Genomic DNA, 15,650 nt, shown 5'->3' with positions numbered 1-15,650 from the left:
TATTTCAGGATACCGGAGGTATCCCGAAATAGCTACCTTGCCTCTACACAAGCTGCCCATTATTTTGAAATATTTTACAAAATAATAGGCACGCTATTTTGCCATCCCAGTAAACCTCGTTGCGTGAGGTATAAGGGATGGCTTGAAATAGCATGTTATTTTGAAATTTGATGCTGTGTAGACATGCCCAGAGCTCGCCAGCCACGCGGTTCTCCGAGCTGCACATGCGCAGATCGCGCTCCGCATGAGCAGATCGTGTGGTGCTGGCTGTGCCGGCTTGTAATCTACTTGCCATGGGCGAGTAGATTACATGATTTGTTGAGCCCTGGACATGCCAAACTTCAAATTTAGAAATATTTTCAAAATAATATACACAATTTACGTAGTGCAAAGTGCGTATCTTATTGCGAGTTTAGGGTGCTGTATAGCTGCACCCAAAGTGTATAAAGTTACATGCATGCATACATTTCGTAAGGATTGGAAAGTACATATGCAGCTGGCATAGCAAGTGAAAATCTGGAAAAAGCAACAATGCACATTCTTCTTTGAAATGAACATTTGGAGATGAATTATTGTGTGATAATAAAACAATATCATTTTCTTTGTAACATACTGTTCATGGAATACTCTTTTTTTTTTTGTGTGTTTTCCAAAATAATGTTTTCAAATCTAAAGAAACATTTAACTTTACAAAATCAAAGTTTGTTCAACTCCTTTTTTCTTTTCTCTCCCTGAAATAACTGTGTAATCCTTGAATTTTCACAAACACACTGCTTCATTGCTCTTTTTCCCCAACAGTCCAGCCCTCAGCTAACAGACAATAAAAAAGGCAGTGCACGTAGTGCAGTGAAAAAAACTCCGGTAAGAAAAAAGATTTTAGTTTTAAACTTCTAAAAGATTATGATGAACAACAGGAAGCTCAAACATTCTATGTTATAAAATGTTCATTTACAGTGGCCCTTTTAAAAAGTCAAAGCCAAGACTTCTACATTTTGCATAATAGGAAGTGTTTTTTCGATTATATTACTAACACCAACCTCACCCCTCAAAATGTGATAAGAAACTCCATGTGGTTCTTCTTGTGGAGACCCTGATGCATTGAGGAGGAAGATTTTGGGAGGCCAGTGAAGCAGCAGAGAGCGTGATCCTCCCACTACATAGTGTCTTGAGTCAATTGCATGCATGATTTGTGACCCATTGGCTATGTTGGTACAGCAGTGTTTTTTCAAAATAACCAACATTATTCTGAAATAACAAAGAGCATGTCTACACTGCAAGTCATTATTTTGATATAAAGGTGAGCTGAAGGACTTCTTATTCCGACTCCTGTAATCCTCATTTTACGAAGAGTAAGGGAAATTGAAGGAAGAGTGTCCTTCCTTTGACTTCCTGCTGTGTAGACAGCGCCAAAAGACAAATTAAGCTATTTCAACTTAAGCTACACACTTGATGAAGCTCAAGTTGCATAGCTTAATTTGACTTTTGCCCTGCTGTGTAGGCATGCCCACTGTATTGCTTCCTACCCCAGTGGCACAACTGCATGGGGAACCACTCTACTTGACTTACCACACCCCTCTGAAACTGTAAATTCTATTGTCAAACATCTACTTAGGTATTATAAATAATTAAAACCAAAGCTATTAAAAATTTTAATGGATTTTAGGGTGCATGATGTGCTACTGAAGTTTTGGAAGTTTTGCTTAATATAGAAGGGTTGGTTTTTTATTTGTTACATTCTTTTTTAGCCTGAAGAGGCTGATGAAATGATATTTTGAGAGTTGGCTATGCAATATATAAAGCCCCATAATGAATGAAATGTCAATATACTATTTTATCTGAGGCTACGTCTACATTGGCATGATCTTGCACAAATACTCTTTAACACAAGAGTTCTTGCGTTAAAGTATTCGCGCAAAAGAGCATCTACACTGGTATGTGCCTTTGTGCAAGAGATGCGCTTTTGCGCAAGAGCATCCGTGCCAGTGTAGATGCTCTCTTGCGCAAGAAAGCTCTGATGGCCATTTTAACCATCGGGCTTTCTTGAGCAAGAAATTCATGTTGCCTGTCCACACTGGCATCTTGCGCAAGAGGGCTTATTCCTGAGCGGGAGCATCATAGTTCTTGCGCAAGAAGCACTGATTTCACACATTAGAATGTCAGTGTTCTTGTGCAAGAACTCCCCGCCAGTGTAGACAGGCAGCATGTTTTTGTGCAAAAGCAGCCGCTTTGGCGCAACATCGCACCAATGTAGATACAGCCTAAAAATATATTTTTAGCAATGTAAATAGTCTATATAAGGGACTTCTATGTTTTGTTAACACAATGCTAGCAGGCACTCTATTAGTGTATAACCATTCAAGACTGAGTCCCTGTTATAATCTTGTTCTGACAACCTGTTTTCCAGGGCAGATCAATTTTAGACTACTTACAGTAGAGCCTGGATTGTCCGACCTTCGGTAATCCGACATTCCGCTTTATCCGACATAGCCACAGACCATTGTCAGCCAAGCGCAGCACAAGTATGCAGCCCTCAAGGCCAGCCACCCTGCACTGCTATGCCTCATGCAGCCTCCCCGGTTGAAGAGGCTCCAGAAGCCTCCCATGGGTTGGAGCCTCCTGCCAGAGCTGCTTGGTCCCCATCCCTGCCAGGCCTCTTCCCTCTCTGCATCTCCCGGGTGCGGGCTGGGAGAATGGCCCCACACCCGGGAGCTGCAGGGAGGGAAGGGGCCAAGCAAGGATGGGTTCCAAGTGGTGCCGGCAGGAGCAGCATCAGCAGCGCCAGGAGAGCGATAGGGCAGTGAGCGGAGACATTCTCCCAGCCCGCGCCCGGGAGCTGCAGGGAGGGAAGAGGCCAGGCAGGGATGGGGACCAAGCGGCGCCAGCAGCTATCCCTCCCTCCCTGTACTCCCTATTATCCAACATTTTCGGTAATCTGACCACCTGTCGGTCCCGTTTAGGTCAGATAATCGGGACTCTACTGTATTTGCTTTACTTAAACAGGTCAAAAGGATTAAATAAGAGACTGGTGTCAAAGGGCTTGGCTCTGCTACAGATGGTACAACTGCACAGCTTTGGCACTGTGGTACTGTAGCCCAAAAGTATAGCTACACATTACAGTAAGGTTTTCTCCCCTCACTGAATTATTCTACCCCCACAAGAGATGGTAGCTAGGAAGAATTTTTCATCAACTCTTAAGGTATGTTTGCACTCAGTGGCTGGCCTGTGTCAGCAGAGTCAGGCTTGTAGGGTTTAGGGTAAGGGACTGTGTAACTGTGGTGTAGATGTTTGGGCTTGTACTAGAGCCTGAGCTCTGGGACCTTTCTCCTTTGAAGTGTCTGAGAGCTCAGGCTCCCATCTGAGCCTGAAAATCTATACCGCCCTTAAACAGCCCTAGGAGCCCAAGTCAGCTGACAAGGACCAGCTGCAAGCATCTAACTTCTGTGTAGTAGACATAACCTTCACAGTATCTGTACCAGGGCTTAGGTCAGCTTAACTAATTCTTGTAGCAATGTAGCTAGGTCAAGCTAAGTTTTAGGTGTAAACTAGAGGTCAGGAGGAAGCAAAAATCAAGAAATCTAAAAGAAACTTAGAGAAATCACATGAAAACACAAACTTAAGCCTTCTGCCGGGAATTTGATAGCACTCAGGTGGACTGCTTCGCTAATACACTCTCCATTGCAGGATCTTATTCTTTCTTAATGCTGTATCTAGATAACTATGAGCGAAATAAATTGTCTTTTCACCTCTTCCACCTAGTATGAGACACACTCTCTCACATTAATCTGAACTGTACCTATCTCTCCAAATGTATATGAGAGAAAGTCCTCAGCTCAGTCTCTATAGCTAATCTTCTGCTCCTTCTTTTGGATCTTACTTCTTTAGTGCATCATGAGTTTAAGCAGACACAGCGTGTCACTTTCCAACTAAATTCTTCCTCAACAGAACCCAGGACAGCTATTATAGTCATTCACATAACTTGTTCTCAATCTGTTTAAATGGTAGCATCAGGTTACCAGTATATGACTTCAGCTATATTTGTTAGTATATTCAATACTGTAAAGGCTAAATCCCCACTCTGGCACAATGAATGCAGAAGTGGGGACCCACAAAAGTACCCCAAAACCTTGTCTATCCAGGTTTTGGTATAAAACTTCCCCCCAAAATTTTAAAAACCTAGATTTTGAGGGATAAAAATCCACTGCCACCACCCAAGTAATGGTAAGAAAACTAGGGAAGAGATCACTTAGGAAATCTCAGCCCTAAATTAAAACCAGGACACAAAAAAATTAACCAATACCAGGTTAGTAAAAAAAAAAAGAAGAGAAAGAACTTTTATTATCACCACAATATTCCTGTTGCTAGCATAATGACTAGATGGAAAAGTCACCAATTAATATACTCATGGAGGACCCCCAAGGGCCAAAAGCTTAGCTACAAAGGAGAGGAAAACCCATTTTTAAATTCACCGTCATCAGATTCCCATTCCCAAACCATAAAACAATAAAACCTAATGGATTTATCTAAACTTTACCCTACTGATATATAGTGAAGAATCTTTTCTTGGATAGAGACATTTTGTCTGTCCCCCTCAGTATCTGGAGAAAACTGCTCAAGGACAAAGAAGGGAAAAACCAAAAATTCCTCTGTCCCAGTTTGAAATTCGTACTTGCATTTCTATTTGATGCCTGCTACCTGGCTAGGTACAGTTGACCTCTTAGTCCCCAGCAGGGCTTGCTTTAGGAAGTGTGGGGCCCAATTCGAACTGTATTGGCGGTGTTACCCTGGGACGCAGTAATGATTCATTTTGAAACCTAATTTGGACGCGCTCTAACTTGAGATTGATGTTAAATGTCCCAAGTCCCAGAAGAGAGCTTGCCTGAGGCCAATTACTCAAGGCCGTATCTATCACCGGCACGGATTTTCCTGGAAATAAGACACAAGAGACTTAATTTGGAGCCCAACCATATATTGTAAAATTTGAAATACAGAACAGCAGGTAATAACTTCCTAAACAGTTCCCTCCCTATCCCTGAAAATTAAGAAGATAGAAAAGATCCCTAGATACACAAGGAGTATACTTTACAATCACGTGGTGTAGACACATGAGGAGCTCACGACCTCAATGCCGCAGCTAATTGCAAGCCTTGGCAGAGGAACTGTGAGGAGTCCCATGATGACACTGGACCAAGCCCTCTGGGTTAGGGTAGGCAGGCTGTAGATTATCATCGAAGGCCTTCCGCTCTCCGAATGTAATCTGTGGGGAACCAATTGGTCTTCAGACCCAGGAATACTCCACAGGTCACCAAAACCCCAAAAATACCCACCACTCTCACACTAACACATGACTGTCTACACTCACACTCTTTCACTCTCTCATACACACTGACAAGGAAAACTACGAAACCAAAAGAAAATGGAACTGGTTCAAAAGTCAAGGTAGTCGCTCTCAGGTGGAGTGAAGAATCCAGAACCAGAACTCCTGTTTAGCCAAGGTATATAAACTCTCTGAGGCGGGAAAACCTCAAGGGTGCCGGGTGCACAATTTTGCGGGTAGTGTGCTTAGATTTTGAGCCGTGTGCAAAGCCATTTGGTGCTGAGTGCAAAGCTGTTTGGGGCTGAGTGCAAAGCATTAGTGCCATGTGCAGTGGGCAAAAAGGTGGGAAGCCTCTATCTAGTCCCTTTCCTTAGTCCGGACTAATGTAGATAGTCCGAATTAACTACTAGTTCGAATACCCTTAGTTCGAACCAATATCTTAGTTTGATATGGTCCGCACTCATAACATCTCACAAGTTTCTTTCACACAACCTTATAACTCTTAACTGCAAACTGAGGTAACAGCGGGACCCCCCAACTTCCACCCCACCCAGGATTTTTTGTTGAGGAGCAAAAAAAAAAAAAAAACCCACACATACACAACAAACCACAACCACACACAAATATCACATCAAGTAGATCTGATCAGAATGTGTAACTATATAATTGAACATTTTTTTAAAAAATGACATCCTTTATTATGCAAAATTTTACACAAAATTAAATCAGTTGCCTTAAATGGAAGTCAAATATTTTCAGTTGCAAACTATCCAATTTTTTCAATAAAGTTTAAAGTTTGATTTTTAAAAATTACCAGCAAGTGTTGCAGTTTTTTCTTACATTGATTTATTTTTTAATAGCAAAAATGGAGTCTTTGTTAAGAAAGTGTCAGTTCTGTGGTCAAATTCCAGTCCTTAGTTATTTCAGCACCAATGATTTCACTAGGTAATATGGTACCTCACCACCATTGCCTCCTTTGCACTGCCCTTCAACACATATTGCCTGCATGTTGAGTCCAAGGTCAGTCTACACAAGATTTTATCAATGATTTTTGCTCAAGTGATCACTGAGACAAGACAAGGACTCTCAATTGATTCTAGTCAGTCCTGCCTTTAAACTCTGGATGTAAAGTGTCAGATATAATTGAGGACTCTCAAATAGACTCCATACCACCAGAAATAAAACCTGTTTCCATCTTCTGTGACTTTAAGTTAGATGTGACTCACTATCCTCTGCTTAGTGTCCAAGTTATGGTAGACTCTAAGCCAGGTCATATAAAGTTCAGGTCTTTTAATCATACAATATGGATAACAACATTTAATTCTCCCAGCTCCAAGTTTTAAGTTAATTTCAACCCAAAAGAGCCAAAATTGATAACCTTGAGACAGCAAGTGTGTCTACTGATCTCTGTGGCAAAGTAAGTTGTCTATATAAATAAGGTCTGCTCGTGAAGCCTTTTCCTACAGTTGATTAACAGATGGCAGTAGATAGCTCATTCAGACTACTGGCTGATAATAATTAGTCACCCGGACCAGTCATTAACCATAGTCATGGACTCACCCTCCTCTCCATTGTCTCTATGATTCTCTGATGACCTGTGACAAAAAAGGAGGGTGGAAAGGGAAACTGAAGGGAGAGACCTCTCTAAATTCACCAATCAAAGAGCAGTATTGCCAACCCAAAAATCACAAGGAACGCCTACACAAAGTTATGAGAATGGTCTACAAATCATATGATTTTTTAAAAATAAAACATGTTGGATTTTTATTGGCCTTTTGTTTCTTGAGTATTTAGGGTTCATGTTTTAAAGCTTTCCTCTTAGCTGTAAGGCCCAGAAGTATAGAGAACTTTTTTTTTAAATGAAACAGATTCCTACATAATCAATTGACTGCAGGCCTTTAGAAAAATACCAAATGTTTTGAGACTCATGGTAAAACAATGGAGGAATTCTTGTGAGCCCATGCTTTGCCCACAGTATAAATAAAACAAAACAATGTCTTCTCCACTAAACATCCTAATGAGATACTGCAAATGGTGAACTGAATTCAACAGCTCCTGATTTGAACAGGTATCAACCTAGTTTTTCTTATTTGAGATGGGTTACCAGGAATCATACATGACAATATGAAATCTTTCCACTCTCAAGTCAGCATATTCACAAAGCACCTATAATTTGGATCCATGCATTTATTGGATAGTGAAAGAGAAAGGAGTGTAGATAAATGTTCAAAAAAAAAAAAAAAAGCCTGAAGGAATTAGGCCTGGACTCCTACATCTCATGTTCAGAACTGACTAGGACACTTATGACCAGATTTTCAAAGGTGTGTAAAGATGAGATAGATATATGACATCTATTTTTAACTACATTTTATATTATTTTTCTCCCAAGGGGAACTGTCCCCTCCGGCCCCCTGACTACGCCACTGCCCCCCCCCCCCCCGGCAGATCTATCATCTTATGCATGTGCAAGATCTGTGAGAGCCATCCCATGAATCTGCAGTTAGTGTCTGTGGCACCTGCTTTTGGGTGGTGTCTCAATGCTGCCACATTCACCTCCAAAGAGGGGGCTTCCCAAAGAAGGCCCTTGTTGCAGACCCCCCAACGCATCCACAGATCCAGTCTCCTTTCAATGGGCCCACTTCCCAGGGCTCATTGATCTTGGATCTGGCTTCCATCCCCTCTCCAACCTCCATCAGAACTACTGTGCCCTCCTAACTTAGGAAAAGAATAAATAGGAGGATTGGAAATTAACCTACCCGGTCTCACATCCTCTAGGCAGGGAATGAGCTATCTACATTAGGCCCCGGCTGGAGTATCATGTCAAGTTCTGGGTGCCACATTTCAGGAAATGTGGAAAAACTGGAGAAAATCCAGAGACTATCGACACAAACGATGAAAGGTCTAGAGAACATGAGATGTGAGGCAAGGCTGAAGAAATTGGCCTTGTTTACCTTGGAAAAGATAAGACCAAAAAGGGACATGAGAGCAGCTTTCAAGTATCTAAAAGAGTATCATAAGGAGAAGGAAGAAAAATTGTTATGGTTGGCCTCTGAGGTTAGGATGAGAAGCAATGGGCTTAAATTGCAGATATTTAAGACCAGGTTAGACAGACACCTGTCAGGGATGAGCTAGGGCAACTCAACTTTGGAAGCCCCAGGGGCCATACTGATACTTACAGAACATGCTGAGGGCTTCAACTTAAATTTGTTTGCATATGCAAGCAAATATATACAAATAGCTTCTCTCACAGTTACAGGCATGAATACAAAGATTAAGAGAAGACTACACAATACATAGGCCCCATTTAAGTCAGCTCTGCTGATATTAATAAAATGCAATATTTACCCGATTTCTACCCATGTGACAGCATTTTTCATGAGCAATGACAGTCCAAGAATGTAACTACTAAAACATATTAACAGAAGATCATTATACTGACTATTTTTTTGTTTTGGCTCCCTCTCACCAGCCACGTGTTGATCCCCATATAAACCCAAACTGTACCGTGGGGCGCAAACAAACTGGTTGTGGGCAGCATACCAAGTTATTAATAAATATTTTATAAAACTTTCCCTTTTCTCTCTGCTGCCATGTCTCCTCTCCTTGCTCCATCATCTCTGGGACCTGCTGCCCCCAAACTTCTCACCCTCCTCTGTTGTCCTGACTCCTGCCCTTCTCACTGCCCTCAGCTCTCCTGCGACCCCCCTCCACCAGCCCTTCTCTCTCCCCTGTGCCCACTCCTTCAGTAGCTCCACTCTGATCATGTGAGCTACCTCTCTGCTAACACCTCCCGCTATACACCTGCCCTGCCTCTCTCCTCTGGTGCTGGTCCCTCCCTTGCAGGTGTCTCCCCTTCTGCCTCACCCCCAGAATCCCCTAGCACTTGCATCTTCCCTTAGCCCTGCACCCTCTTCGTGCCTCTCTCTCCCTCACTGCCCCTGCCTTCTTTTTCCCTGATGACCATCCCCTCACCACTCTCTGCCCCCATTCCCCTCATGCCCCTGTGCACTTGGCCCCCTGATATTTGTCTTTCCTGCACCCCTGTCTCTTGGTACCTTCTTCTTTCTTCCCCCTCTGCACAAGCCTTTTCTTCTCCCACTCCTTCCCCTAGTTTTTCCCCTCCCCAATGTTCTGCTGGGCCAGACGCCATACCGCATGTGCCGCCCCCTCCGCCTTTTCAGTTTCAAAATCCCGGGCGTGACATCACGACATGCCTGGGAATCTCCCTGCTCACCTGCATGGCAGCAGCAGCAGCTGGCAGCATGCGTAAGTAAGGGCGAGGAGCCCAGCCAGCTGAGCCGAGGGAGCTGATTTCCGGGTGTAGGGTGCGGGGGCCCCTGAGGTGCGGGGCCTGATATAGCCGAATCGGCTTAAGGCCAGCCCTGGTCCCCAGGTTGCTGGCTAACCCTCATGGTCATGACAAATACTATGCTCTCTTGTCTCCTGACAAACATGGGCTACCCCACATGAAGCAGACCAATTTCCATTGTGGGACAGAGCACTCGCAAATGAATTTGTGGTACAAAAGACTCTACATGGAGGTGAAGACAGGAAGTCTGAAGTTCTGAAAGTATTGGTACATATTTGTGTTAAGAATGATTCCCCAAAGAGTTTTTGTACACTTGAAAGCTTGCCTGACTCACCAACAGATGTTGGTCCAACAAAAGATATTACCTCATCTCTAATATCCTGGGAGTAACAGGCTACAAAACAAATTTATTACATAACATACATAGTAATAGAGTCTACAAAGTAACACAAGTTTTGTAGCTGGTTAAACACCAAAACAAAGCTGAGACTTTTGATTTAGTGCAAATCTGCTTATGGCTGGCTAGTCAATTCCCATATCAGAAACATTATTATATGTTCATTACATAATGTTCAACAAGATAAAGATCATAACTATGTTTCCCTACAACATTTTGTTTCCTCATGAGAGCTTGAGTGAGCTGTACTACTTCTTGAGTGTAGCAATGGTGTTGTGTTGAGACAATAGAAGTGAATTTAAAAAGTAATGACATTGAAAGTAAAAGGAACCAGTTTTGTAGAAAAGACATGATCTACACAGCAAGGAAAACTTTTTCAGAGTATGCATCACTTCTTAATGGACATTGTGTAGGAAAAAGATCCATAAGGTAATCGCAGATGTGAAGACCAAGCCCATTTATAATTTTGGAACTGTGTTTTTTAGCAATTTCAGGATTTGCTTGTGTGGAAAGGCAATATTAAGAGAGCCTTTACAGCAAGTTTGCTGTCTTTTAATGAATGGTAGCATCGGGAAACAGGTGAGCCAGAACCATGGGACCAGCCATAGTTTCACAAACAAGCTTGCCCTCCATGGAACAACTCTTGGGAACCTCTTATTATGTAGTGTATTGTCTATAAGGTTTTTAATTGTATTTTGTGAGAGAATGTTATATTTTTCTGAGCTGAGGTTGACTAGAATCCTACTGTCATATAGCTACCATATGTTAATACAAGCATTCTTTGTGTTTTATTTCCAGCCACCTGCTTTAAAAAGAATATCCCACTTGGGGTGCTTAATAACAGGGTGCGATAGTCTAGAACAACCTCTGATCTTAATGCAAACAGCTTGCAAGAATCTAGGTCTGGAACTAGGAATAGATGTACATTTAGCAATAAATTGCGCTGCTCATGAATTGATGGACTATGTAAGTTATTTAAGCTCTTTTTAACTGATTTTAAAGTGATTGCTAATTTCATATTGTTAATATTTATTATTTGTTTTGTGATAGTTAGTGTACAAACATACAAGTGTCAGAGCGGTAGCTGTGTTAGTCTGAATCTGCAAAAGCGGCAAGGAGTCCTGTGGCACCTTATAGACTAACAGAAGTGTTGAAGCAAAAGCTTTCATGGGCAAAGACCCACTTCGTCAGATGCATGTCATGCATCTGACAAAGTGAGTCTTTGCCCACGAAAGCTTTTGCTTCAACACTTCTGTTAAACATATAACAAAAGTACATCTCCCTCCCCTGCTACACTAGGCTTTGAACATGTAGCCCCGAGTGGTATGCACTATTCAACACAGCGAAATGTTATAGGTGAGTGGAAGGAAGCAAAATGCATGGAGACCACTGTTTTCTCATCCTTTTGTGTACTGTGCAGCAGAGCTCTGTAGTGACTCTCTGCATGTGAATATGGGGAAGAAGGGATAGGGGCAGCTAGTGTGACAAAATATACCCATACCTACTAACAAAATGGATACATGGGAATAAAATCTTGCGTGGAGCAAGGCACGATGGCTCCACTGCAACTATTTCTTCTTATGACCTGGCATAGCAGCCGTGGCTCTCTTTAAAGACACTTGGAATAGTTGTGGCAACATCATCCATCCCTTTATCGCGTTATATTTTAGAATTTCAACACTGAAAGGCTAATTGTGGAAAGCAGCTCTACTCCAATTTTTGAGACTTTTCTGATTAATCCTTGTTAATTGTAGCAAACTGCTTTCATGGACAAATATTCATTGCTAATTAAATTGAGCAAGCCAGATTAATTTCACATTTCACTAAACTAGATGCAAGTCCAAGTTATAAAAGCACCTTCTTTCATAGCAATATGCAAATTAATTTATGTCTAGCTGCCACCCACCCTGTCTTAAAATGTGTCTTAATATCTTCATATTCTTCGAGTGACTGCTCATGTCCATTCCATGTAAGCATATGTGTGCAGAGTGCATGCGTCATCTGAAATTTTTCCCTTAGTACCCGTCGAGCCTGCAGGGGAGCCCCCTGGTGTGGTATACCGGCCAATATATAGCCCTGCTGGCCCTCCACCCCCTCGGTTCCTTCTTACCACCCGTGACAGATATTGGAATGTGCTTCTGCTCTTGCTCAGCAAGCACCCTTTAGCAGTTACTCACTGTTACAGTTCTTTGTTCTAGTTTCAGTTACGTTCTTATCAGTTTTTCCTTTTAAGTTAAGTGGTGTTATCCTGCACTAAGGACCCACCACGGTTTTTGCTCCTGGTGCGAGTGGCAGGGCATGCCCGGGCCCTAAGCCTTCAAGCCTTGTAAGAAGTGCCAAAGACTTCTGGCCTGCAGTGACCCGCACTCTGCCTGCTATAAGTGCTTGGGCAAGATCCACTTGTCGGAGGTCTGCAAAAATCTACAAAGCGTTCAAGGTGTGCATGAAGCGAGAGAGAGAGTCACGCCTCAAGATTATCCTGATGGAGGCAGCTTTACAGCTGGCACTCATGTCTGACCTGGCACCGGTGACTCAAAGCGCACTGGCCTTGCTGCAGGAGATGTCAGGACATTCACGCCCTTCCCTGGCACCACGCAAACCTCGGCACTGGTCTCAATCCCCAGTGCTTCAGAAATAGAGGTCGAGCAGGGGCAGGTCACCCCCACAGTGCGTGCTCTCCACTAACCCTCAAGTGGGGCACATTGCACCATCAGGTGCTAAGCCTGGACCATCTTGGTCGGGCAAGCAACTTAGTCCACACCAGGATCTCAGTCCAGTGGGGGACTTCCCAGAGCCTTCTACTCCGGAGGCTTTCGAGCTGCCAGGAACTCGATTGAACTATCCACCTCTCCTACTTAGGCACTTGATCAGGACCCCGATTGGCACTGATCAGTAGCCAGTGCACCCAGCACCCTGGCACAGGAGCTGAGGAAACACCACTATGCTCCACATGCAGTCCTGGCACCAAGTATAGCACTGCCCGCAGTACCAGCACTGGTGGCAGTTTCAACCCCGACCTGTGACTCGGCACCGAAGCCAGCGGCAGGGCCCTCGAGCAGCACCGGGTGTGGCACCGAGCTCTGTGGCTGCCAGCCCCACTCAAGACCCATCGGGCCTGGCCATGCCTCCTCCTCCTACTCGGCACTGTGGCAAGTCGGAATTGATGGCCCAGCAGCTCTAGTCAGCAAGGTCACCGTCTGCATCCACTTCAGCTCCAACCTGATCGGCCTCGGACTATTTGACTGACTTGGAGGTGGAATCTATATGGTCATTTAGGGGAGACAGATCCCAGTCCCGGCACTGGTCCTGTTCTTGCTATCAGACACGGCACTGTAGTACCTCCGCTCATCAGCAGCAACAGCAGTGGGTGCAGCCGGTTCCGATACCAGTGATGCAGCAGTCCTGGCCCCCACAAGCACCCAGTTAGTGGCTATTTTGGACCCCCTAGGCCTACAACCAGAGCTAGGGTGGGAGCCCCTTTAGGCTGGAGTTGGTCTTCTCTGGGTCTAGGGCAGGTGCCCTAGACTCCACTGACTCAGTCCCCCATGTCAGGGCAGTCACTTCCACTGGGCCAGGTGTTCCCACGGCCGTCGGGGAGCGAGGTCCCAGCGGCCCAGTCACCTAAAGTGCCTTCATCTGTGGCCTCTCAGGCCCCCTCACAAGCCATGGCCCCTGAGGAGATGGGCCCAAAGGAGTCCTCATCTTCCTCCCTGGATGAGGCCCTGGGCAATACTCTTCCCTCTATGCCTTCCATGGATCTGAGAGCACATCAGGACCTTCTTTGCCACCTGGCATCAGGGTCCAGCCTGAGACGGTGTTGGAGGACTCTGACTCTACGGTCAACATCCTACAGTCTGACACCCCTACGAGAGCGGCACTTCCTTTCTACAAAATGGTGGCCAAGATCTTGAAGTCTCTCTAGCAAACCCCAGCCTCTATCCCAGTGACGGACAAGAGCGGTACTTTGTGTCCCAGGAGGGCAACAAATACTTATTTTCCCATCCACCTCCCGGGTCCTCAGTCATCCAGGCAGTAAACCAAAGGGAGTGGCAGGACCAGCCAAGTGCCACCCCCAGGAACAGGGATGCCAAGAAGATGGACCTGTTGGGCAGGAAAGCTTACACATCCGGGGGCCTCCAATTTCACATAGCGAACCAGCAGGTTCTGCTGTCTCACTATGCCTATAATACCTAGGCCTCCATGGACAAGTTTACTGAGCTGCTCCCCAGGGACTCTCAGCCCAAATTTAGAGCCCTCTCAGAGGAAGGAAGAACAATCTGTAAGGCAGTGCTCTGGGCAGCCCTTGATGCAGCTGATGCAGATGCACAGGCTATGACTACAGGGCTGGTGCTACGCTGCAGCTCCTGGCTGCAAGGGTCTGGCATGCCCCTGGAACTCCAGAGTACCATCTAGGACCTCTCCTTTGAGGGCCTGTCTCTGTTCTCCGAGCAGACAGACCAGCGTCTGCATGGTCTCAAGGACACCCAGGCCACGTTAAAGTCCCTGGATATTCACACCCCAGCAACCCAATGGCATTCCTTCTCAGGCAGGAACACCCCCAGACTTCCCCAGCAGGGCACATGTCCTGACTTCTCCCGTCATCACAGTAGGAACAGCAATGGGAGAAATGGCAGGCGCTGGCCCCAGCTGGCCCAGGATCAAGGTCAGGGCCCACCCACCAAGTCCTCGGGGCCCCATCAAGAGTTTTGAGGGTGCGTCCAAGGACAGCTTACCAGTCTTATCCTTCCCTTTCCAAAACCCTCTATTCCCTTTCCATCGGGCCTGGCAGTCCATTACCTCCGACCGTTGGGTCCTGGAAATGGTGGGAAGGGGGTATGTCATCCCCTTCCATTTTGTCCTCTCTTCCCCTCCCCTGTTCCTCTCATGAGCTTCTACTTTGGGAGGAGGTTCTTCAGTTCCTCACCCTGGGGGCCGTAGAGCTGGTCCTCCCCTCCACCATGGTTTTGGGCAGGGACTTCTATTCCCAATACTTCCTCATCCCCAAAGCCAAGGGTAGGTTTCATCCCATCCTGGATCTCAGGTATCTCAATGCCTTCATCGTCAAGACCAAATTCAAGATAATGACTCTGGCATCCGTCATTTCTTCTTTAGTCCTGGAGACTGGTACGCTGCCCTCAATCTAAAGGACACATTTTCACATTTCCATTGCTCCCTACCATCGCCGGTTCCTCTGCTTTACAGTGGGCAGGGACAACTATCAGTTTACGACCCTTCTCTTTGGTTTTTTCACGGCCCCCTGGGTCTTCACAAAGTGTATGGCTGTCATCACCGCTGCTCTGAGAAAAAAGAGGCATCCAGGAGTTCCCCTATCTGGACAACTGGCTTTTGAGAGGGCGATCCATGAATCCAGTATGGGGCCACGTCACCTTGGTCCAAGACCTCTTTCGGGAGTTGGACCTGCTCCTGAACGTGGCCAGATTGACTTTGGTGCCTACTTCGGTGATAGTTTGTGGGCACCAATCTAGACTCCACATCGGACAGGGCCTCCCTCCCCAGGTCCCACTTCCTGGTGATCAGATCAGTGGTTCTGGACATGCAAGCGTTCCCGATAACCATAGCCAGGGACTGCATGTGCTTTCTGGGTCTAATGACCACATGTACCTATGTCA

At 45.2% G+C, this 15,650-nt stretch overlaps 1 protein-coding gene across 4 annotated transcripts in view; it reads left to right on the top strand.

Annotated features, from left to right (window-relative positions):
- The window catches only part of ENO4 (enolase 4), a 68,096-nt gene that overhangs the window by 31,085 nt on the left and 21,361 nt on the right, over window positions 1-15,650 (top strand). For 3 of the 4 annotated variants that reach the window (XM_075935394.2, XM_075935397.2, XM_075935392.2), the window contains exons 8-9: window positions 799-861; window positions 10,819-10,986. In XM_075935394.2, the coding sequence (XP_075791509.2) occupies window positions 799-861; window positions 10,819-10,986 (231 nt within the window). The remainder of the gene's footprint in view (window positions 1-798; window positions 862-10,818; window positions 10,987-15,650) is intronic. The other variant, XM_075935395.2, reaches the window with a different exon arrangement.

This window comes from Pelodiscus sinensis, chromosome 8 (assembly GCF_052426305.1).
Source record: "Pelodiscus sinensis isolate ZL-2025 chromosome 8, ASM5242630v1, whole genome shotgun sequence".
Classification (NCBI taxonomy): Eukaryota; Metazoa; Chordata; order Testudines; family Trionychidae; genus Pelodiscus; species Pelodiscus sinensis.
The sequence above is the reverse complement of the archived record's forward strand: the minus strand, read 5'-3'. Positions and strand labels throughout refer to the sequence as shown.